At 43.3% G+C, this 26,676-nt stretch overlaps 1 protein-coding gene across 1 annotated transcript in view; it reads right to left on the bottom strand.

Moving 5' to 3' along the window:
* Positions 1-19,957, bottom strand: part of LOC124803286 (luciferin sulfotransferase-like) — a 75,639-nt gene extending 55,682 nt beyond the window's left edge. Inside the window, exons 1-2 of the mRNA XM_047264468.1 lie at positions 19,943-19,957; positions 4,503-4,681 (exon numbers count right to left, since the gene is read on the bottom strand). Coding sequence (XP_047120424.1) covers positions 4,503-4,674 — 172 coding nt within the window. The 5' untranslated portion in view covers positions 4,675-4,681; positions 19,943-19,957. The remainder of the gene's footprint in view (positions 1-4,502; positions 4,682-19,942) is intronic.
* Between the last annotated feature and the right edge of the window lie 6,719 nt (positions 19,958-26,676).

Here is a 26,676-nt window from a genome sequence, read left to right on the forward strand (position 1 = left end):
TAAACAACGGACGATTGAACAGTAGAAAAACGTTGTGTGGAGTGACGGATCACGGCACACAGTGTGGCGATCCGATGGCAGGGTGTGGGTGTGGCGAATGCCCGGTGAACGTCGTCTGCCAGCGTGTGTACTGCCAACAGTAAAATTCGGAGGAGTAGGTGTTGTAGTGAGGTCTGGTTTTCGTGGAGGGGGCTTGCAACCCTTGTTGTTTTGCGTGGATCTATCACAGCACAGGTCTTCATTGATTTTTTAAGTACCTTCTTGCTTCCAACTGTTGAAGAGCAATTCGGCTACGGTAATTGCATCTTTCAACACGATCGAGCACCTGTTCATAATGCACCGAATGTGGCGGAGTGGTTACACGATAATAACATCCATGTAACGGACTGGCCTGCACAGAATCCTGACCTGGATCCTATAGAAGACCTTCTGGATGTTTTGGAAATCCGACTTTGTGCCAGGCCTGCCTGACCGACATCGATACCTGTCCTCAGTGCAGCACTCCGTGAAGAATGAGCTGCCATTCCCCAAGAAACCTTCCATCACCTGATTGAACGGATGCCTGCGAGAGTGGAAGATGTCATCAAAGCTAATGGTGGACCAACACCATACTGAATTCAAGCATTACCATGGAGGGCGCCACGAATTTGTAACTCATTTTCAACCAACGTTTGATCACATAGTGTACTACAACGCCCTACGTATCGCTGACTTACGGATTGTTAGGACAAGAACTGAATAATTACAGCAAACACTGAATCATTCATTCAGTTATTCTTCCCGTGCTCCATACGTGAACAGGAAGCAGCACTAATAACTGGTACATGTTACGGTCGCAGGTTCGAATCCTGGCTCGGGCATGGTTGTGTGTGATGTCCTTAGGATAGTTAGGTTTAAGTATTTCTAAGTCTAGGGACTGATGGCCTCAGTTGTTAAGTCCCACAGTGCTTAGAGGCATTTGATCCATTTAACTGGTACGATAGGACGTATCCTCTGCCATGCACATTGCGGTGGTTTGCGAAATATGGATAGAGATGTAGATGTAGAGGAAGAATGCCTTAGGCTTTTCGCTAGCCGCCGCTGTTGCGACTAGCTCCCTTGGCCTTAATGAAAATCGCTGGTAACGAGGCCGCCTCACAGAGACTTCCTTGTACGCGCGCGTGACGAGCGTCTGTCGTCGCCAGCGGCCGGGTGGCGACGCCGCGCCGTCGCTGCACACGCCGACCCACTTACCGAAGCCGCGCGGACCACGTCAAAGCGAGCCGCCGCCTCCTCTGTGGCGCGCCGCACTGCGCTCCAGCCCCGACGCGCTCTCATTGCGGTCGTTAAATGTCACAGCGCAACAAGTTCATCTGTTGGAAATGAGAGCACCAGCGGCTTGTTTCGTCGTGCTAAATATACAAAGGGTATAAGTGTTCAAAAAATGGCTCTGAGCACTATGGGACTTAATTACTGTGGTCATCAATCCCTTAGAACTTAGAACTACTTAAACCTAACTAACCTAAGGACATCACACACATCCATGCCCGAGGCAGGATTCGATCCTGCGACCGTAGCGGTCACGCGGTTCCAGACTGTAGCGCCTATAACCGCACGGCCACTCCGGCCGGCGGTATAAGTGTTCGCATAAATATTTTAATATAAAAAGCTTTCCTGGTATTCTGCAAGTAGTATTTGTTTAACCACAAATCGGTTTTCAGATTATTTGGTCATCATGAACATACATAAAAGAGATGCAGGTGGTAGTGTTTACAAAGGAAAGCATGGCATACTTAGTTGTCTGTTCCATCAGTCATTTGCACGATATCCCTATCCACTACCTTTCACACACAATAATAATAGAGATTCTTCTACGAAATAAAAGGAGTTGTCAAAACAAACTTTTTCAGTTTGTTTTGAAATTTTACTTTTCTTCCTATCAGATATTTTAAATCACTGAGTTAGTGATCAAAAACTGTTGTTGCAGCATTATGCACCCCTTTCTGAAATGAAAACAACCTTTTTCCTACACGTATTGTAATTCTGCACGCCACTTCTTCTTTTGAACTGCTCTTGATTATTTACAGCAAACTTCATGAGGTAACAAGTATACTGGTAGCAGTTTCCTATGGGACCAAACTGTTGAGGTCATCAGTCCCTAGGCTTACTCACTAGTTAATCTAAACTTAAACTAGCTTACGCTACGGACAACACACACACACACACACACACACACACACACACACACACACACATCCATGCCCGAGGGAGAACTCGAACCTCCAACGGGTGGAGCCGCATGAATCGTGGCAAGGCGCCTGACACCGCGCGGCAACTCAGCGCGGTTCAAATGGCTCTGAGCACTATGGGACTCAACTGCTGAGGTCATTAGTCCCCTAGAACTTAGAACTACTTAAACATAACGAACCTAAGGACGTCACAAACATCCATGCCCCAGGCAGGATTCGAACCTGCGACCGTAGCGGTCTCGCGGTTCCAGACTGCAGCGCCTTTAACCGCACGGCCACTTCGGCCGGCTCTCAGCGCGGTGGTAATAAGTATAATGTGGAGCAGTAGTCAAATACCCAACTCCTTAAGCGGATAGCTATACGATGTTCATTGGTGAGCACCGCAAATTAATCTTACTGCAGGTTTCTGAGTAACGAAGACTTTCTTCTTTGGAAATGAGTTACGTCAGAATATTATTCTATACGACATTATTGAATGACATGAATGCAGCCATCAAGTTTATTGTTAGTTTTTTATTATCTTTCAAATGAAAATATGTTTAAGATTTTTTTGATATTACATTTCTATGAGGACCATCTGAGCTGGAATCTATGGAAGCTACGTTAGCATATGTCTCCTTTTCATCCAAACCCGATAAACCTTTGCGCATACGTGTTGCGCAGTGTCTCTGGTATGTCCGTCGATCGCGTCATATCGCACTTTCCAGTTCTGAGCGCATAATGAACACGTAAAGATCCATAGAAGAATATAGTGTCTCTCGCCAATGTGAAATGCGTGATGTCTTCGATTTCTCCGTGATGAGGGTTTCCTCCTGATTTCCATGCAGCCACAGAACATAACTGTCGTGGGTGACAGCAAAGTGCCGGCCGGTTTGGCCGAGCGGTTCTAGGCGCTTCAGTCTGGAACCGGGCGACCGCTACAGTCGCAGGTTCGAATCCTGCCTCGGGATTGAATGTGTGTGATGCCGTTAGGTTAGTTAGGTTTAAGTAGTTCTAAGTTCTAGGGGACTGATGACCTCAGATGTTCAAGTCCCATAGTGCTCAGAGCCATTTGAACCATTTTTGACAGCAAAGTGCGGCACCAATGCAGAACTTTTTAGCAGGGCGTACAGATATTCATGGTGCAGGCACTGAGGGAAGAAATCGAATGCCGATCAGTGACCAAATTTAGCAAGTGGATGAGGCGATTCGATAGGGTGATTCAGAAAACACAGGCGTTGTCCTTCTTTGTGACAACCTTCTGTTGCACACTGCAGCAACAACAATAACGCTCCTGCTTCGAAGAGAGGTGTTTGGTCACCCACCATTGAACCCAGTCTTGGTTCTTTCCGATTTTAATCTCTTTGCCCACATGAACCGCTGGCTATGAGGACAGCATTTTGACACAGACAGCAAGCTGGCGAACCGAGTAGAGAACTAGAATGAAATTTTCGCTCTACAGCGGAGTGTGCGCTGATATGAAACTTCCTGGCCGATTAAAACTGTGCACCGGACCGAGACTCGAACTCGTGACCTTTGCCTTTGCGAAGGTAGGAGACGAGATACTGGCGGAATTAAAGCTGTGAGGACGGGGCGTGAGTCGTGCTTGGGTAGCTCAGTTGGTAGAGCACTTGCCCGCGAAAGGCGAAGGTCCCGAGTTCGAGTCTCGCTCCGGCACACAGTTTTAATTTGCCAGGTAGTTTCAGAGTAGAGAACTGTCCGAAAGCACAGGCACTTGCCTTCTACGAAGAGGTTATTGTAAGGTTGGTACCACGAGGCGACAAATGTCTACATCGGAGAGGCGGCCATGTAGAGAAGTAACTGGATCTAGCTAAACGTTGAAATTAAAACATTTTTTATGTTCACCGGGGTTTCCATTGCACGATTGACGGGACTTTGAAAAAAAAAGTAGCCCTCATGTGTACTGTGTATTCTTGTTTTATGACGTGTCTTGTATCTATATCACTGTGGATCTATGGAATGAAAAGTACATCTAATCTAATGTAGTCTAATCTTCTTCATCGAACGTCTGGGCTTTTATGGGTAGGTTGGCCTGGCCTGGGTGTTCCGTCGGCTGATGATAATGGCATGGCAGTTACTGCTTTGGAAACCAGGCGTCTCTTCCGGGTCCAGGCGAATTAAGGCCGTTATGAAGGTTGAAGATAGTCTTCCTTCACACGTAGCGCAATGCAGTGGACCCATCAGCGAACTTCGACTGCATATTTCACTTATGTCTAACCAAATGCTTGGTCACATGGCGAGATCTGTAAATGTATTGAGTGATGGATTACTCACCACACTTGGGGAATGAGACGACCCACACGTCGTCGGAGCGCACCTCGAAGTCTGAGACGCAGGTCCAGTTGCGGCGGTAGTGGTCAGTGACGATGCAGCGCGAAGGGTCGGCCCTCCACAGCACCACCTTCCCGTTAAGTTCTCTCACTGGCTCGAAGTGCATCGCGCCCATGTGCTGTCTGACAAATAAATCCTCTCTGAAGACGTTTTCAGAAGTATACTGGCGGTATAGTTGTGACGTCAGCGTTATGGCCGATTCACACTTGAGGAAACAGAACTGGACGGAACGGAACGTCAAAATATTCCACAATGCATTTCAAATGGTGGCATTCACACACGCCGGAACGTCATCTCCCAGCATCGGAAGTTAACCTAATTTCTCCCCGCTCACTCGTGCTATAGTAGTGTATTTCGTGCTTCTGCATATTTCAGTTTTCATTATACAGGGTGTCCGAAAAGTCTTTCCCTGATTACATAAATTGATAACTCAGGCTAGAAGTAAGATACAAATATGAAACTGGTGTCTAATTGTTTACAAACTATCAAAGTTTTTTTCACACGTCAGTAAACTTCCTCATCGTTCAGGCCTTGTTGCCCAATGACAGTACACGTTGATATGATTTTGCGGTCGAAATGCTATCACGTATTGAGGACGATGATGGTTATCTCAGACGAATTGCCTTTCCCGACGAAGTGACCTTTTTTGTCAGTGGCGTAGTGAATCGCCATAATGTGCGCATTTAGGATTCACAACCCCCTGGCGAGATCATGGAGTGCACCAGAAGCAGTCCAAAGGTGAATGTTTGGTGCGCACTATTGCACGATCGAATTACCGGGATATTCTTCTTCCCTGAGGTTACCATCACATCTGCAGTGTATCTGGACATGTTGCAACTGTATGCTGTTCCTCAGCCGCTTCAGTATCACCCCGATGTCTTGTTTCAGCAAGACGGTGCACCGCCTCATTGGGGTTTGTACGTTTGTGCCTATCTCGATATGACCATTCCTGGGCGATGGATTGATCGTGATGGGCCAACGGTTTGGCCTCCACACTCTCCTAGACATAACCCCATTAGATTTCTTTTTATGGGGTTATGTCAAGGAGGAGGTCTACCGAACACATGTACCGGATCTTGAAACCCTGCGGCAACGGATAACCACAGCGATGTTGGCTAATGTGTGGACGGAAATTAAATATTGCCTAGATGAGCTACGTGCTACCAAGGGTGCTCATGTGAAAGTTTACTGATGTGTGAAAAAGACTTTGTTTGTTTGTAAACAATTAGACACCAGTTCCATATTTGTATCTTACTTCTAGCCGGAGTTATCAATTTATGTAATCAGGGAAAGACTTTTCGGACACCCTGTATTACATTTGTTTCCGTACCTGCCAATACAGCGTGACAAGCGGCGCACTAGCTTTCCAGATAAAAAGGTGCGCCAGGCCAGGGTCGAATTAACGCGGCGCTTTAACGACCGTGGCTAGTGCGCCATCAGCCTAACCGAGGCTTTTTTAACTCACACTCTCTTTCACGAAACTGCTAACAAGGGAACCATAGAACTTTCCCTCACCGATTTGATTCGTTCCGACAGGGTATGTAGCGCACGACTAGGCCTTCAACACAGCACGTGAACGGGAAGGTGCAACTCTCAACCGTTTTCGAGAAAATTTAGTTTGAAAATTTTAGGCGTCCTCATTCACTTTGCATGGTTGATATTACTCAATAATCTGCACCCGAACGAGTAAACACTTAGCTTCCGTGGCTGGCTCTGAGCACTATGGGACTCAACATCTTAGGTCATAAGTCCCCTAGAACTTAGAACTACTTAAACCTAACCTAAGCACATCACACACACCCATGCCCGAGGCAGGATTCGAACCTGCGACCGTAGCAGTCCCGCGGTTCCAGACTGCAGCGCCAGAACCGCATGGCCACCGCGGCTGGCTTAGCTTCCGTAAGCGTAAGGTTTCTGTATCGAATCTCGCCGACGGTACTTTTTCTTATTTATTCCGACGTAATGGTAAGAACAGTTTTAATATGACTCAGTTATCAATACCTAATAAATCATTTATTATCTTCATTATCTTAGCCCTGAAAAATCAGATTCTTCTTCAAAATTTTGGAAGTACTTTCCCACTCAACGTGAGCCCGTTTTAACCGCATTCGTACGCGAGGAAAGAACTTTTTGTTTTGCTTCTCGGTTTGCGGGGAGTACAAACGAATCCAGGTTTGTACGGCTAACGTGTCTGCGGATCTGCTAACGTTAAGTGTTAAAGTGTTTCCTCCACGACATACACTGCTGGCACAGTTCTGAGACGTTTATTTTTACAAGTAGGTGTAGAACCTGTGCGTACATCATCGAACGGAATAGTGAGTTAGCTTGTAAATCAGTTCGCATACAAATTCAGTCAGTCGCATATCGTCAATTGCCTGCACCTACATTCGGTGATATGCTGCAATATGCGTGGTATGCTGCGAAATTTTGATGATGACGGAGGACCGTTCCTGAATGTAAACCAAGTTTGTTTTGTAATATGTTGTTGTTGTTGTTGTGGCCTTCAGTCCTGAGACTGGTTTGATGCAGCTCTCCATGCTACTCTATCCTGTGCAAGCTTCTTCATCTCCCAGTACCTACTGCAGCCTACATCCTTCTGAATCTGCTTAGTGTATTCATCTCTTGGTCTTCCTCTACGATTTTTACCCTCCACGCTGCCCTCCAATACTAAATTGGTGATTCCTCGATGTCTCAGAACATGTCCTACCAAACAATCCCTTCTTCTAGTCAAATTGTGCCACAAACTCCTCTTCTCCCCAATTCTATTCAATACCTCCTCATTAGTTATGTGATCTGCCCATCTAATCTTCAGCATTCTTCTGTAGCACCACATTTCGAAATCTTCTATTCTCTTCTTGTCCAAACTATTTATCGTCCACGTTTCACTTCCATACATGGCTACACTCCATACAAATACTTTCAGAAACGACTTCCTGACGCTTAAATCCATACTCGATGTTAACAAATTTTTCTTCTTCAGAAAAGCTTTCCTTGCCATTGCCAGTCTACATTTTATATCCTCTCTACTCCGACCATCATCAGTTATTTTGCTCCCCAAATAGCATAACTCCTTTACTACTTTAAGTGCCTCATTTCCTAATCTAATTCCCTCAGCATCACCCGACTTAATTCGATTACATTCCAGATTCCTCGTTTTGCTTTTGTTGATGTTCATCTTATACCCTCCTTTCAAGACATTGTCCATTCCGTTCAACTGCTCTTCCAAGTCCTTTGCTGTCTCTGACAGAATTACAATGTCATCACCGAACCTCAAAGTTTTATTTCTTCTCCATGGATTTTAATACCTACTTCGAACTTTTCTTTTGTTTCCTTTATTGCTTGCTCAATATACAGATTGAACAACATTGGGGAGAGGCTACAACCCTGTCTCACTCCCTTCCCAACCACTGCTTCCCTTTCATACCCCTCGACTCTTATAACTGCCATCTGGTTTCTGTACAAATTGTAAATAGCCTTACGCTCCCTGTGTTTTACCCCTGCCACCTTCAGAATTTGAAAGAGAGTATTCCAGTCAACATGGCCAAAAGCTTTCTCTAAGTCTACAAATGCTAGAAACGTAGGTTTGCCTTTCCTTAATCTTTCTTCTAAGATAAGTCGTAGGGTCAGTATTGCCTCACGTGTTCCAACATTTCTACGGAATCCATATTGATCTTCCCCGAGGTCGGCTTCTATCAGTTTTTCCATTCGCCTGTAAAGAATTCGCGTTAGTATTTTGCAGCTGTGACTTATTAAACTGATAGTTCGGTAATTTTCACATCTGTCAACACCTGCTTTCTTTGGGATTGGATTATTATATTCTTCTTGAAGTCTGAGGGTATTTCGCCTGTCTCATACATCTTGCTCACCAGATGGTAGAGTTTTGTCAGGACTGACTCTCCCAAGGCTGTCAGTAGTTGTAATGGAATGTTGTATACTCCGGGGGCCTTGTTTCGACTCAGGTCTTTCAGTGCTCTGTCAAACTCTTCACGCAGTATCGTATCTCCCGTTTCATCTTCATCTACATCTTATTCCATTTCCATAATATAGTCCTGAAGTACATCGCCCTTGTATAGACCCTCTATATACTCCTTCCACCTTTCTGCTTTCCCTTCTTTGCTTAGAACTGGGTTTCCATCAAAGCTCTTGATATTCATGCAAGTGGTTCTCCTTTCTCCAAAGGTCTCTTTAATTTTCCTGTACGCAGTATCTATCTTACCCCTAGTGAGATAAGCCTCTACATCCTTACATTTGTCCTCTAGCCATCCCTGCTTAACCATTTTGCACTTCCTGTCGATATCATTTTTGAGACGTTTGTATTCCTTTTTCCCTGCTTCATTTACTGCATTTTTATATTTTCTCCTTTCATCAATTAAATTCAATATTTCATCTGTTACCCAAGGGTTTCTACTAGCCCTCGTCTTTTTACCTATTTGATCCTCTGCTGCCTTCACTATTTCCTCCCTCAAAGTTACCCATTCTTCTTCTACTGTATTTCTTTCCCCAATTCCTATCAATTGTTCCCTTATGCTCTCCCTGAAACTCTGTACAACCTCTGGTTCTTTCAGTTTATCCAGGTCCCATCTCCTTAAATTCCAACCTTTTTGCACTTTCTTCAGTTTTAATCTACAGTTCATAACCAACAGATTGTGGTCAGAGTCCACATCTGTCCCTGGAAATGTCTTACAATTTAAAACCTGGTTCCTAAATCTCTGTCTTACCATTATGTAATCTGTCTGATACCTTTTAGTATCTCCAGGGTTCTTCCATGTATACAACCTTCTTTCATGATTCTTAAACCAAGTGTTAGCTATGATTAAGTTATGGTCTGCGCAAAATTCTACCAGACGGCTTCCTCTTTCATTTCTTACCCCCAATCCATATTCACCTACTATGTTTCCTTCTCTCCCTTTTCCTACGCTTGAATTCCAGTCACCCATGACTACTAAATTTTCGTCTCCCTTCACTACCTGAATAATTTCTTTTATCTCATCATACATTTCATCAATTTCTTCGTCATCTGCAGAGCTAGTTGGCATATAAACTTGTACTACTGTAGTAGGCGTGGGCTTCGTGTCTATCTTGTCCACAATAATGCGTTCACTATGCTGTTTGTAGCAGCTTACCCGTACTCCTATTTTTTTATTCATTATCAAACCTACTCCTGCATTACCCCTATTTGATTTTGTATTTATAACCCTGTATTCACCTGACCAAATAGGCACAGAGAAAATCATGCACATGCCAAAATTCTGCATTCACTACGTGTACTCTACGCAGCAATTATTATTCTGTTCCTTGTCTCTACAATCATTAACATCCTGATTTGTGCAGTACTCCTTATTATAGGTATTTGTCGCTGATGTAGTTACAATTAGATAAATTAAATGGCTGTACTGATTCGACTGGAGGTTCTCGTGTGCCCTCTTTTATTTACAATCTCCTTACGAAAAAAATTTCTCCTTTTTCCAGGATAAATATTATGAAAATAATATATGAATCATTAAATATTGATAATTTACACAAGCATAACAAATCTGTTGTTACAATTACGCGGGAATGAAGGAAAAAGGTGCCGACAGTGAGATTCGACCCAGAGGCCTCGTCGTATAAAAATAAACGCTTACCAGCTCGATTCCGGACGCCTTGAATGCTAGCGACCACACAAAGTATACAAGTACGCATGAAATTTTCAAACTCAAACTCAATTTTCTCGAAAACAACTGAGAGTTGTGTGTTCCTGTTTACATATATTGAAGTCCTACTCATGTCTACACGTTCTCTCAATATGAACTCGATGTGCGGAAGTTTCTACGGTCACCTTGTAAGCTGGCCCACACTTCCCGCCTCACACAGTACGGTACGCAAACAGTCAAAATTCGATCACACACGGAACAATTACAGAGTTCACAAACAAGTGAGCCACACGACTTCCCTCCCTTAGGTAACTAACGATTTCGGCGACAGAAAGTCAACTAAAATATGTTTTTTGACATAACGTGAGTTCAGTGGAGCCCGTCCTGGATAGGATAAACGAAAACGAAAAGAAAAACAATTGCTTTGTTCTCGTGACGTAGTCAAGTGTTCTGTCACGACTTTGACATTTTTTCCGCGAGTTTTCTTCCACAAGAGACCCCACATATCTATGTAAAAGCGAAAGATGCTTTACATTTAGGAATACTTTTACACAGAAAAACTTACACCGTGCATAAATAGGAACACAGATTGGTGAAATAATTTTTTAACAGTAAAAGAGTCTCCATTGGAAGGGAAATACATTTTTGGACGTTATTTAATGCTTAGAAAGCAAAAGCACGATGGATGAAGTAAGAAAGCTCTGTTTACTGCCTTATACTCATAGTTTGACGTGTATGTGTGTATAAAAGCACAATCAAATTTTCTGAAATGTTTGGCCGACGCTTTTCCTATTTTTACACTTTCTAGCAGTTTACCACAGAGACTTTATCAAGAGTCAGTTACGAAATATGTTGTGGTTGTTAACAAACTTTATCACAGATAGTTTCCTTATGCTGATACTAAATTCCAACTTTTTATATCACAAAAAAATGGTTCAAATGGCTCTGAGCACTATGGGACTTAATTTCTGAGGTCATCAGTCCCCTAGAACTTAGAACTACTTAAACCTAACTAACCTAAGGACATCACACACATCCATGCCCGAGGCAGAATTCGAACCTGCGACCATAGCGGTCGCGCGGTTCCAGATTGTAGCGCCTAGAACCGCTCGGCCACACCGGCCGGCCTTTTATGTCACAGATATTATTCACAGCCTCAACTTTCAGCCTTCGGTACTGGGCTAACCGAGCGGACGTTCTCTTGACTCTGTCTTTTTCCCACCTGTCTCGTTTTCATTTCACCGCCCCTTATACAAGCCACCTCCTGCGCATCCACGATGCGTTTCACAGCGACAGCACGGATGTCCTAAGCCATCTAGATTTCTTCTTTGAATAGGCCGTATATGCACCAACACTGAATGACATCGCACCAAGCGTTCCAGAGTAATGCATTATAGTGCAGATGCCACAATGTGGCCTTCGGTAATGCCGACTAATACACGAGCATAGATAAGGACTACCGATCTCACTCGAACCCAGTCATGGCAACATTACTCAACATTACAAAGGAGAACTGTGAGCAACATACGACACAAAGCAAAGCGGAGTACATCAAGCATTGAGTGACAGCTGCCGTGCGATTGTTTGCTGATGTTGGCACTGCCGTAAACGAGGTATTCAGGACCGACTTCTACCGCTATCTAAAGCCGTCATAGTTTAAAAAACCCCCTCCTCCTCCACCAAAGACCGCCACATTAAAATGTGCCTTTCTATCACCTCATCTCCTCATAGTGGTTAAATGTCGTTGGGACTGGCATCAATCAGCGTAGTAGCCTCGAAAACCACTCGTATGTAGTCGATACCAACGTCACTCGTTTCAGATTGTTTTTATATGTCACACGCTTCACAACCCCCAAGGATATCAGGTGAGCCTTATTACAAAAACTCTAAACCCTTACTTTGAGTACTTTTTTCTGCACGTACGTCACTAAATTTTAAAGATATTATAAGATCGATGCTAACTGTGCAAAAAAGCTATTCCAGTTCAGCAAACACAAATTTTTCAAAATTTTGGCTCATTTTTCACAAGAGGGTAAATGTTGTTGTGCTGTGTGGTTTTCAGTATGAAGACTGGTTTGATGCAGCTCTCCTCGTTAGTCTATACTGTGCATAAGCCTCTTCATCGCTACATAACTACTGTAACCCACGTCCATTTCAACCCACTTAGTGTACTCAAGCCTTGATCCCCCGCTACAACTTCTTACTCTAGACCCATTCTGACATTACCAAATTGACGATTACTTGATACCTCAGCATGTCCCCAATCAACCGATCCCTTTTTTTGTGAATTCGTACCACCAATTCCGTATTTTCGCATTCGATTCAGTACCACTTCTTTAGTCACTAATTCTGTGCATCTAATTCTGTAGCATCTAATTCTGTAGCACTACATTTCAGAAGCTCCTATTCTCTTCTTGCGTGAACTGCTTATCGTTCACATTTCACTTCTGCTCAAGGCAGCACTCCAAATACTTTCGGTGATACCCGTGGTGACAAGTGACTAAGACTCGAAACCGGATTTTACGCTAGCGGCAGCCGTAACAGCTTCGGCTATCTGAGCACACTTTCCATTCAACCGACATTCTCAACATGTCTCACACTATGCATGTTGCGTACACCGTCCATTATCCTCACTGCTCGCAGCTTCGCCTGAATACCACAAGAGTTTGGACGTAGTGTGCAGCCACACTGAATGAATCATTATCTGCCAGCAAACGTGTGTGTGTGTTTGTATATGTGTATGTGTATGTGTGCGCATGCGCGTGTTCTTTTGGACATGTCCGAAACACACACACATATGTACATACAGGGTGGTCCATTGATAGTGGCCGGGCCAAATATAAACATCAAACGAAGAAACTACAAAGAACAAAACTCGTCTAGCTTGAAGAGGGAAACCAGATGGCACTATGGTTGGCCCGCTAGATGGCGCTGCCATAGGTCAAAAGGATATCAACTGCGTTTTTATTACATATTCGTGTAGTACCTAAAGAAATATGAATGTTTTAGTTGGACCACTTTTTTCGATTTGTGGTAGATGGCGCTGTAACAGTCACAAACGTATAAGTACGTGGTAACAAGTAACATGACGCCAGTGCGTACGGTATTTGCTTCGTGATACATTACCCGTGTTAAAATGGACCGTTTACCAATTGCGGAAAAGGTCGATATCGTGTTGATGTATGGCTATTGTGATCAAAATGCCCAACGGGCGTGTGCTGTGTATGTTGCTCGGTATCCTGGACGACATCATCCAGGTGTCCGGACCGTTCGCCTGATAGTTGCCTTATTTAGGGAAACAGGAAGTGTTCAGCCACGTGTGAAACGTCAACAACGATCTGCAACAAATGATGATGCCCAACTGGGTATTTTAGCTGCTGTCGTGGCTAATCCGCACATCAGTAGCAGACAAATTGCGCGAGAATCGGGAATCTCAAAAACGACGGTGTTGAGAATGCTACATCGATTGCATCCGTACCATATTTCTATGCACCAGGAATTGCATGGCGACGACTTTGAACGTCGTGTACAGTTCTGCCACTGGCCATAAGAGAAATTACGGGACGATGACAGATTTTTTGCACGCGTTCTATTTAGCGACGAAGCGTCATTCACCAACAGCGGTAACGTAAACCGGCATAATATGCACTATTGGACAACGGAAAATCCACGATTGCTGCGACAAGTGGAACATCAGCGACCTTGGCGGGTTAATGTATGATGCGGCATTATGGAGGAAGGATAATTCCGCGCGACCACTACGGTCGCAAGGTTCTAATCCTGCCTCGGGCATGGATGTGTGTGATGTCCTTAGGTTAGTTAGGTTTGAGTAGTTCTAAGTTCTAGGGGACTGATGACCTTAGAAGTTAAGTCCCATAGTGCTCAGAGCCATTTTGAAGGATAATTGCCCCCATTTTATCGATGCCAATCTAAATGGAGCAATGTATGCTGATTTCCTACGTAATGTTCTACCGATGTTACTACAAGATGTTTCACTGCGTGACAGAAGGGCGATGTACTTCCAACATGGTGGATGTCCGGCACATAGTTCGCGTGCGGTTGAAGCGGCACTGAATAGCGTATTTCATGACAGGAGGATTGGTCGTCGAAGAACCATACCATGGCCCGCACGTTCACCGGATCTGACGTCCCCGGATTTCTTTCTGTGGGAAAAGTTGAAGGATATTTGCTATTGTGATCCACCGACAACGCCTGACAACATGCGTCAGCGCATTGTCAATGCATGTGCGAACATTACGGAAGGGGAACTACTCGCTGTTGAGAGGAATGTCGTTACGCGTATTGCCAAATGCATTGAGGTTGACGGACATCATTTTGAGCATTTATTGCTTTAATGTGGTATTTACAGGTAATCACGCTGTAACAGCACACGTTCTCAGAAATGATACGTTCACAAATGTACATGTATCACATTGGAACAACCGAAATAAAATGTTCAAACGTACCTACGTTCTGTATTTTAATTTAAAAATCTACCTGTTACCAACTGTTCGTCTAAAACTGTGAGCCGTATGTTTGTGACTGTTACAGCGCTATCTATCACAAAGCGAAAAAAATGGTCCAACTAAAACATTCATATTTCTTTACGTACTACATGAATATGTAATAAAAAATGGGGGTTCCTATTTTAACAAACGCAGTTGATATGCGTTTGACATATGGCAGAGCCATCAAGCGGGCCAACCATAGCGCCATATGGTTTCCCCCTTCAAGCTAGACAAGTTTCCTTCTTTTTAGTTTTTTAGTTTGACGCTTATTTCGTGAGATATTTGGCCCGGTCGCGATCAATGAACCACCCTGTAAATACTCTTGATGACTAATAATGATTCCTTCAGTACAGATGCACACGACATCCAAACTCTTGTGGGAATTAGGTGAAGCTGCGAGCAGTGAGGATAATGGATTGTGCACACAACATGTGTAGTGTACTTCAAGTTGAGAATCTGGGTTGGATGGAAAGTGTGCTCAGATAGCCTAAGCGGTAAAGGCAGCCACTAGCGCAGAGAGTGAAGTCCGATTTTGAGTCCCAGTCTGGAACAAATCTTAATTTGTCAGTATTTCAATTATTTAAATGCCCGATTGCGACTGAGGTCTGACTTCCTATTACGTCATGTATATACAGGATGCATCACCTAAAACTTACACCACGGAAATGAGAAGTGCTATTGATGTGAGGTTTTCACAGAACGGATTGGTAGATAGGAGTTCGTGTTGTTAGCTAATAAACAGGATGTAATAATACTTCTAAAGTGTATTTTTTGTGCAAAAACACACTTATAAAAGGAACAATGCCTATTGACTTTAACATACTAATAGCAAGATAAATTGCGACATCATTTACCTGTAGTGAACACTATCCATTATCGTCACTGCTCGCAGCTTCACTTAATTCCCACTAGTGTGCATCAGCTCTGACCCCATCAGCGTATATATATATATATATATATATATATATATATATGTGTGTGTGTGTGTGTGTGTGTGTGTGCGTGTGCGTGCGTGTGTGTGTGATTCGGGCATTCGGACATGTCCAAAAGAACCCACACACGCGCATGCGCACCGCTAGCATAAAATCCGGTTTAGAGTCTTAGTCACTTGTCACCACTGGTATTACCGAATGTATTTGGAGTGCAGCCATGTGCAGAAGTGGAATCTGAACGATAAGTAGTTCAGGCAAGAAGAGAATAGGAGTTTCTGTATGTCAATAGTGTTTGTTACAAGATTTTAGTGCGAGTCGTTTACGAGGTACTGTATTTAGAAAAGTTCCCACACCGACACTTGTACAATACCTGTGGTAGCACACACTACAGTTCAACTCAAGTGCATACAGTAGTTAGGTGGATTCTGACCAGTAGAGACAGTTGACTGTCATAGGTTGTGTTCGAAATGATCATCGGCAGTAGCAATATACGCTTCCAGTCTGGTACGGAACGACGGCTGCACACGTGCTAACATTTCATCAGAATGTCCGTGCAGTCTGCAGTAACACGTTGCATGTCATTAGGTTTAGTTAGTATGTCTTTGTAGACAGCGTCTTTCAGAGTTCCCCATAAAAAAAGTCGACAATGTCAAATGTGGGGAATGGGCCAACCATGTGCAGGTCTTCTGCGTCCAATCCAACGATTTGGAAACAATTCGTGCACTATGGGCTGGACAGCCATCATGTTGGTACAAGTTCCTTCTAGTCTGCAGGGGAACGTCTTTTAGCATCCGTGGAAGATGGTCTATTAGGAGACCGCGATACTTGTGTGTGTTCAGGGTTCCGCCTATGAAACACGGGCCTATGAGCTAATGGTTCACAATCCCACACCACACATATACGTCCATGGACACTGATGTTCAACCTGACGAAACCAACGGAGATAGTCAACAGACCAACAGCGCATGTTTCGATGGCCATGATTGGTAATTTCGGATTCATCACTAAACAATGGAGCATCCTGTCGTAATGCACATAATCGTTTCCATGCAGCTCTTGATGGAGAGAGAAGTGATAGGGATGGAAAATATGTCGATGGAGAATGCGCAGGACACTTTCTTGATACATACCACTTCCTCATGTGGATGCTAACGTGCCGATAAATTTCTACAGCATCAAGAAGATTAATTTCCTACCCTTCTACCGCCACTTCTTTCCGTCTGTTATGTTGTGTAGGAGTTACACCGCCACCTTCACGTAACTGGTTGAAGACGTTGGGAAATAAATGTTGAGAACTGCCGAGGTGGTAGACGTCTTTTAAGATATCTAGCCTCATATACCGTAGAAGATTCATACACTCTTCATACACTAACAGCAAAATGATCAAATGTGTGTGAATTCCTAAGGGACCAAACTTCTGAGGTCATCGGTCCCTAGACTTACACACTACTTAAACTAACTTAACGCTAAGGACAACACTCACACTGATGCCCGAGGGAGGACTCGAACCTCCGGCGGGAGGGGCCGCACGATTAGTGACATGGCGCCCCTAACCGCGCGGAATCGGTTTTTTCTGCATTGGTAAATCTCATCGTCCACTCACGACCTCCCGCTTGGACTGCCACACATTAAATGACTAGCAAGTTGCAGTGCACTCAAGGAACGCACAAGCACACTGAAAGCAAAGATAACAACATCGTACCTAGCAACTACGCAGATTGAATGGCACAAACAAGTGTCGGTGTTGAAACTTTTCAAAATACGATATCTCGTAAACGACTTGCACTATCATCCTGCAACCAACACCAATGACATTGCAATCTAATCAGCTTTTAGTTTGTTAATGCAAATAGATATGAAAAGTGTACGTTTGCACAAAAGATACACTTTCAAAGTATTATTACAATCTGTTTATTAGCTAACAATGTGAGCCCCTGTTTACCAATCCATTCTGCAAAGGCCGCACAGCATTTCTGCAACATTTGCGGTGCAAGTTTTAAGTGATTCACCCTGTATGCGGCCGCTGAAGCAAAAACAGACATGTCGGAAAGAACAGAACCCCACATATATACGTTCTAGAAAGATTTTCTGGCACTTAAGTTATACTTGATGTTAACAGATTGCTCTTTTGTAGAAATGCTTTTTCTGCTATAGCCAATCTAGTAGATTTTATGCCACTCCATGTCGGCCGTCGTTAGTTATTTTGCTGCCCAAAGGGTAGAATTCGCCTACCTTTCGTGTCTCATTTCCTCATTTAATTCTTCAGCATCGTCTAATTTAATTCGACTACATTTATCACTCGTGTTTCATTTTTGTTCAAGTTCATCTTATAGCCCATTTTCAAGGCACAATTCACGTTCCAAGTCTCTGATAGAATTGCATTGTAATCAGCAAGTTTTTAATTCTGCACCCTGAACATTAATTTCCTTTCCAAATTTCTCTATAGTTCCCTTTAACGCTTGCTGAATGTACAGATTGAATAACATCTGGGGCGGTCTTGTCTTTCTTCATTCTCAACCACTGCTTCCTTTTCATGTCCTTCTTCTCTTATAACAGTACCCTAGTTGCTGTGGAATTTGTAAATAATCTTTCGCTCCCTGTACTTTATTGCATAAACTCATAAATGTAACAATGGCGATATATGAGGTTTCAATGCTCCTTAAACTTTCTCCACGGGAATCCCTTGCTTTGCCTACAATGATACTTTCGTCTAATGTAAAATAGAAATACAGAATTCCGAGAAACGAACCAGATGAATCTTAAAGTTCTGCAGTAACAATTATTGACACCTTTCTCTTCAAAAACTAAACTCTGTAAAATTCACTATCCATCTAGGAATATTATTTTTACACGTTCGTCGTAAAACAGATCATCTCGTATTATGAAATTATGAAGTACGATGTTTTGTGAACTCCACTTCCCACTCTCGTCATTTCTTGCTAACGTTTTGGACTTTATGATATCCAACGCACTTTCGTTCATGTAGTCTACCCAAGCGTTACAGCATGATAGATGGAACACTAATTGCTGAAACTGGGGGATTAGGTGAATATATACGCTGAAAACACTCAGTTCCCATGATCGATACCACCGGAGTAAAGTGAGTTCAGCAGCTGTTTATTTTTAAGTGACATCGTGTTAAATGAAACTGGAATATGGACTTCGTAATAGGGATGTGCGACATTGGCAAATCATCGACGCTAATTTCGATTTCATCATCGATGTATGTACGTCGATGGTCAGAAATAATTTACGCTGATATATCATCACGGCTGATGATTCATCGACGCTGATATCGGTTTCGTCATCGATGTATAAATTTCGATGACCAGAAATAATCTTTCCTAAAATTGTGATGTTTTTAACATGTGTGCTAAAAGATGAATTTATAAAAAGGCATAAAAATCAACACACAAATATATCTAATATATTTATTAACCAATAAATACAGCAATAATTAATATTACATACCCTACAACGCTATGTCTGCAGATTGTAAAAACAACATTTTTGAGAGAAGTTTCCCCTCCAGATTATTACGTTGTTGACAGACTGAACATCAGTCTTTGAGAAACTAGCAATGTGTCTATGCAGCTCAAATATTTAAGTGCAACTTTCTGTAGCTTTTTTGCCGTTGAATAGGAGCTATCGAAGATGTAACCTCATACTTCTAATAGATATTGTTTAAGCTCTAGAATGCTTTCTTTCTGACGGTAAGTCCATTTCTATTCCGGTTTGCAAATTACTATTTCTTCTGTTATTTTATAATGATCATTTCGTAAATAAAATCTGGTTCCTCTGCTTTCTGTAACGTATCAAGTGTTTACAGCACTTCTTGACACCGCTAAAGGTTGAACTAAATGAACAATGCAATATATTAGTCCACGCTTAAATACAAAAATAGGCACTGTTCCTACCTTAGTTCACTCAAAAATCTTTCTCTCACCCTCTCTCTCTCTCTCTCTCTCACTCTCTCCCTCCCTCCCTCCCTAACGCTCCACTAACCCCTTGAACCCCTTGCAGCTCCCACCCCTCTAACGACCATCTTTGCCAAGTAGTAAGTGTGTCGTTACGATATATGTTCAGAAAAATATTGGTTTAAATGACAAAACAGTTATTTCCAGTGACAGCAGGTAGACTGGTTTCGTGCTAACATCGAAGGTCGAAATTTTGTCTTTAACATCTATATTACGACTTACCACAAAGTCTTCAGTATCGATATGCAAACATCAATGTATAAACTCTGAACATTGGTGTTTTGAGTGTATCGATCATTGACCAGCCCTGCTTCGCGATAAGCGCTAGCTTACCTCCGTACGCCTGTCGTCACCGATGCTGCCAGGAAAGCAATTTCTATCACGCCGTGCGGCTAGCTTCTTATATTAATCGGATGTCCTTGACAAGAGATACGATAGCGCCTCTACATCGATAGCATCTTACATGTGGCGTCGAGTTTACCCAGCACTTCTCTCCACATTTCCTTTGCAGAATAAATGTATCGTTTATTCTCTTTGTTGGAATTTTTCTCCTCTTGAATCGGTTCGCAGACTATGAAGTTTTGTACAGGGAATTAACGTAATTATAAAATGTTTGTTCAATGCAAAAGGCTTACAGATGTCCAACGATTGGTGTAAAGATTGACAAATTGCCATAAAAACTCTTAAATGTAATGGAATTCTCATTCGAAATGGCGTGATATCTTTTGAACAACGATCAGTCACTGGACTCGGTCACAGCCGTCAAATATCTGTGAACCTCTGGAAAGATTTAAGGCGGAACTAATCAACAAATCTGGCCGTAGCGAGGTCAGGTGTTACTTCCAGTACTGTTCAGTGTATCCTAACGAAGTATAGCTGGCTCACGAAAAGTTACAAAACTCTAATTAAATTAATTCTTGAGTATGTGCTTAGTATTTGCAAACCATTCTTCGTTGTTTACTAGTTCAACGTGGTATATCTACAAAAGAATAACTGTTGGCACTGCTTTTTTGATACGGAGCCCATGTACTGGATACTGGCGAATATTTTCTCTTCTTCCACAGTGTGTCCATTCGTTGTCTTGCTTTTGTGTATTTGTCTACTTAAATTGTGAATTGTTTTGGCTTGTAGCCATTGGACACACCGTGAAAGAAGAGAAAATATTCGCCACTATCCCACACCTGGGCCCCATATCACAAAAAATAGCCAACCTATTCAGAAAAACAAATGTAACTGTTGCATTCTCAAACAATAATAAGTTAGGAAACCTACTCATCCATAACGTAAAATCAAATACACAAACATACAACAACAGCGGAGTGTACACAGTATCATGCCCCAGTTGTCCTGCCTACTATGTAGGGAAAACAGGCAGGAACTTCAAGACCCGTTTTCAAAAACATGTAAATGCTTTCAGGCTCAAGAATTACGAAAAATCAGTCATTGCACAACATATGTTGGAAACGAAACATGTCATCAACACTCTCGAAAACAATTTGGTAATATTACATAACGAAGCCAATGGGAAGACCCTAAGTCTGTTAGAACAACTGGAGATATACCTACACAAAATAAAAAAAAAATAAAAAACAGAGTCTGTGTTAAATGAACAAACAGATTTCGCAAGCAATAGTTATTTCAGTAATTTTAAAGACTTTTCTTAAGTTATTTCTGGCATATGTCAATTGTTTAATAATTATATCATTAGCACTACGAATAAATTCATCTTTCACAACGCCATGTACAATAACGTCTGTGAAGCGTTTATAAACATGTGTGTGCAAATGTACATCTTGAATGAAGTGACATGTACTAAAACGACGCAGAAAAGAACGTTTGCCGGTACTAAAACGTTAAAATGCTTTCCTTGGATTATGTGGTAAGTTTACACTGTTCATTTGCACATATTTTCCACGTTCGACTTACGAAATTCATAACCTAACATTAAACCTTTTCGTGACAGGAATATGCATTTCACCTCATTCAAGAGAAGAAATAAAACATGCCTTAAGGCAAATTACACGTGACGATGAACCCACAGGGTCCGAAGTGCATCGTGTAGTTAATAAAACACGAAAAAGTTGTGACTTCAGGCGTTCTTTAATTCATACCTCCAATACTTTAAATTGTGTTTATATCCTTTCGCATTTACCGTTTCCGTAACCAGAATAAGGAGGCCACACCCTAACCACTAAAAAGGCCCCTGTGCCACAACATTGGCATTCGCCAAATCCAAGCCCTTCTATCGCATTGGTACGGGGTGCAGCGTGATGCATCACACCAAATCTCTCGTTTCCACTCATCCACTGTCCTCTCACCACTACGTCAAACGTCGGTTAGTACTGAGCACTGTAATGTGTGCCTTTGAGGAGCTGCTCGACCATTGTACTTTATTCTTTTGAACTCCCTGTACACACTCATTGTGCTAGCTGGCCTTCTGGTAGCACTTTAGCAATCACACGTTATGTCTTCAGCATATTTCATGCGATTTTTCATAACCACCCTCTGCAATGTTCTATGATTCTTGTCCGTCAGTACATGAGGTCTGTTTGGTCTTGGTGCAGATGCACGTGTTCCTTCCCGTTTCCACTTCACAGTCACATCACCAACAGTCGACTTAGGAAGTTATAGAAGGAACAGAAAGTCACTGCTGGAGTTATTATTCTGGTGACGTCCAATGACTAGACCACGCTCGAAGTCGCCGAACTCTCCTGACCGACACATTCAGCTGTTACTCTGACAACACAAGTCTCTGTCCTCTTTTATATTGGCAATTGCGTCTCTCGTGACTCCTAGTGGTCAACTCCGCATTACGTAGGAGTGTCTGGGTACTTGTGATCAGACAGTGAACACTGTGACGAAGACCAATTTTTTTCATGGATCCATCTCTTTAGTAGTATCCATCAGGGACGTTTGGCTCAATCGTTTTACCGTCATGTTGGCCTCTGTCCTGCTTGCAAGCATACTGCCGTTTATGTGGCAACATAGTTTTGAGGGATGTAATCCCGTTCCCCACAACCTAAGGAAAGCTGAGATGATGGTAGAAATCGATTTATGACAAGACTGGGACACTGTTGGCGTCCAGAAACGTCTACTCATGTTCAACAATATTGACATCAGTATTCGTAGCGCTACTTCGTCGTGGTAGAGCATACTTTGGTATGCACAATATGGTTTAAATGGCTCTGAGCACTATGGGACTTAACTTCTGAGGTCATCAGTCCTCTAGAACTACTTAAACCTAACTAACCTAAGGACATCACACACATCCATGCCCGAGGCAGGATTCGAACCAGCGACCGCAGCCGTCGCGCGGCTCCAGACTGTAGCGCCTAGAACCGCTCGGCCACTCCGGCCGCGGTATGGGCAATAGCTTTGAAAGTATTGAATAGAGCATAGGAAGGCTAGTACGCCAACATCAGGTAGCCAGGAAAGTTTGCATCGCAAAAAATTGTTGGACGCTACCAACCACTGCGCAGCATGTTTATTATGTAGGAACAAGGTGAAGAGGTCTCACTTCGATTATTTTACTCTGTTTCTTTTCTGAACTAAAAAGTGTATGCAGTTATCACCTCATCTGTATCCCATCTAACGTATTCAAAGTAAATTTTTTATAAATTACAGTTGACTTTTTGCTTTCGTGTGCAAAAACGAATTAGTTTTCTGGCTGACCAACACTCGACCACGCAACATATAGTTGTCCGTGCGCCAAACACGTTTCGCTTTAATCTCTCCGCAACATTTGAATATTTTCCCTTGTGCTGAATTGATAGTCATACTCTACGCTAATATTACCAAAAACTTGACCATTTTAAAGCTGGAAATGACTGACTATGGACAGGCAAAAGTGGAAGAAGCTTAACACACGACAAGACCTGCCGCAGGCAGAATACCTACTACTACTACTACTAATAGGGGTCCGGATATTTTTGATCATTGATGTAATGATGAACCAAGACGAAACCGTAAACTTCTCAACAGAATTCCTAAGTTCACTCATTATTCCCAGTATACTCTCGCAGGAAACCTGCTAAACAATACTGCAGAAGCAGGAATATTAATCAGAAAAGAAAAAGGTGACTCAGTATTCATAGTACGAGCTCTGTCCATTTCAATTGACTTATGGGTTTGTCCATCCTTCGTCTTTATGACGGCGTGAACTCTGTTGGGTAATGTTATTCTCCACAAATCATTGCCTCTCGGATGCCGTTCTTATGATAGGATGCACACTGACCTTTGTTGAGAATGAGAAGCCTATGTCCACGAATCAACATGGTTTTAGAACGCATCGCTCGTGCGAAACTCAGCTTGCCCTTTCTCGCATGATATACCGCGAAATACGGATGAAGGGTAACAGGGAGATTCCATATGTCTGGACTTCCGGAAAGTATTTGACACGATGCCCCATTGCAGGCTGTTAACGAAGGTACGAGCATATGGAATAAGTTCTCAGATACGTGAGTGTCTCAAAGACTTGTTAAGTAATACTCACATCAAAAAAAGTTTTGCTTCACCTCGGTTCCGAGAGTTCCGGAAACTGTACAGAAAATTGGAACAGAGATCAACATAAACATCATTTCCGCCCTTTTTATTGCTCATGAAAGCCACACACTGCATCTTGCACCAACATACAGCGAGACCTTCAGAGGTGGTGATCCAGATTTCTGTACACACAGGCACCTCTAATACCCAGTAGCACGTCCTCTTGCCTTGATGCATGCCTGTATTCGTTGTGGCACACTATCAAGAAGTTCATCAAGGCACTGTTGGTCCAAATTGTCCCACTCCTCAATGGCGATTCAGCGTAGATCCCTCAGAGTAATTGTGGATCACGTCGTCCATAAACAGCCCTTTTCAGTGTATCCCAGGCACGTTCGATAGGGTTCATGTCTGAAGAAGATGCTGACAACTTTAGTTGAGCAATGTCGTTATCCTGTAGGAAGCCATTCACAAGCTGTGCAAGAGGGAGGCACGGATTGTCGTCGATGAAGACGAATGCCTCGCCAATATGCTGCCGATACGGTTGCGCTCTCGGTCGGAGGACGGCATTCACGTATCGTACAGCCGTTACGGCGCCTTCCATGACGACTAGCGGTGTACGTCGCCCCCACACAATGCCACCCCGAAACAACAGGGAACCTCCACCTTCCTGCACTCGGTGGACAGTGTGTCTAAGGCGTTCAGCCTGACCGGATTGCCTCCGAACACGTCTCCGACGATTGTCTTGTTGAAGGCACATGCGACATTCATCGGTGAAGAGAACGTGATGCCAGTCCTGAGCGGTCCATTCTTCGTGTTGTTGAACCCATCTGTAACGCGCCATGAACGTCAGCAGTGAAGATGCGCATCATGCACCCTACTGCGCACAGTTTTAGTCGTAACACGACGTCCTGTGGCTTCACGAAAAGCATTATTCAAGAAGGTGGCATTGCTGTCAGGGTTCCTCCGAGCCATAATCCGTAGTTAACGGTCATCCACTGCAGTAGTAGCCCCTGGGCGGCCTGAGCGAGGCATGTCATCGACAGTTCCTGTCTCTCTGTATCTCCTCCATGTCCGAACAACATCCCTTTGGTTCACTCCGAGACGCCTGGACACTTCCCTTTTTGAGAGCCCTTCCTGGCACAAACTAACAATACGGATGCGATCAAACTGCTGTATTGACCCTCTAGGCATGGTTGAACTACAGACAACACGATCCGTGTACCTCCTCCCTGGTGGAATGACTGGAACTGATCGGCTGTCGGACCCGCCTCCATCTAATAGGTGCTACTCATGCGTGGTTGTTTACATCTCTGGGGGGAGGTTTAGTGACATCTCTGAACAGTCAAAGGGACTGTGTCTGTGATACAATATCCACAGTTAACGTCTATTTTCAGGATTTCTGGGAACTTGAGTGGTACAAAACTTTTTTTGATGTGTGTAGATCCCAGTATGTTTTCGGCGACGGTGAGTGTGCGTCAGAGACAAGGGTATCATCAGGAGTGCCCCAGAGAAGCGTGATACGACCGCTTTTTTTCTCTATATATATAAATGAATTGGCGGACACAGTGGTCTGCAATCTGCGGTTGTTTGCTGATGATGCTGTGGTGTAGAGTAAGGTGTAGTAGATGAGTGACCGTAGCCGTGCGGTTCTAGGCGCTACAATCCTGAACCGCGCGACCGCTACGGTCGCAGGTTCGAATTCTGCCTCGGGCATGGATGTGTGTGATGTCCTTAGGTTAGGTTAGGTTTAAGTAGTTCTAGGGGACCGATGACCTCAGAAGTTAAGTCCCATAGTGCTCAGAGCGATTTGAACCACTTTTTTGAATGACCATAGGAAGATATAACACGACGCAGACAAAATTCCGCAGGGTGTGATGAACGTCAGCTAGTCCTAAATGATGAAAAATGTAAGTTAATGCGGATGAGTAGGAAGAACAAATCTGTAATGTGCGGATACAGTATTAGTAGCGTCCTGTTTGACAAGGGTCAAGTCGTTTAAACATATGGCGTAGCGTTGCAAACTGGCATGAGGTGGAAGGAGAATATGAGAACTGTTGCAGGGAATGTGGTCGACTTCTGTTTATTGCGAGAATTTTAGGAATGAGTGGTTCACCTGCAAAAGAGACCGCACCCAAGGATGCTGTTGCAACGTATTCTTGAGTACTGCTCGGATTTTTGGATCCGTACCGAGTTCCACTGAAAGAAGACATCGCAATTCAGAGGCGGGCTGCTAGATTTGTTCGAACAAAACGAAAGTGTTTCGGAGATGCTTCGGGAAATTAAATGGGAATCCCTGGAGAGAAGGAGACGTTCTTTTCGAGAAACACTATTGAGAAAATTTCGGGAGCCAGCATTTGAAGCTGACCGCCATACGATTCTACTGCCGCTAACATACATTGCGTGCAAGTACCACGATGATAAGATACGAGAAATTAGGGGTTATACGGTGGCATATAGACAGTCATTGTTCCCTCGCTCTATTTGCAACTGGAACAGGAAAGGAAATGACTAGCAGTGGTACAGGGTACCCTCCGCCACGCATCGTACAGTGATTTGCTATCTATGTAGATGTAGATGCACATGTA

Source organism: Schistocerca piceifrons, chromosome 6 (genome assembly GCF_021461385.2).
Source record: "Schistocerca piceifrons isolate TAMUIC-IGC-003096 chromosome 6, iqSchPice1.1, whole genome shotgun sequence".
Taxonomy (NCBI): domain Eukaryota; kingdom Metazoa; phylum Arthropoda; class Insecta; order Orthoptera; family Acrididae; genus Schistocerca; species Schistocerca piceifrons.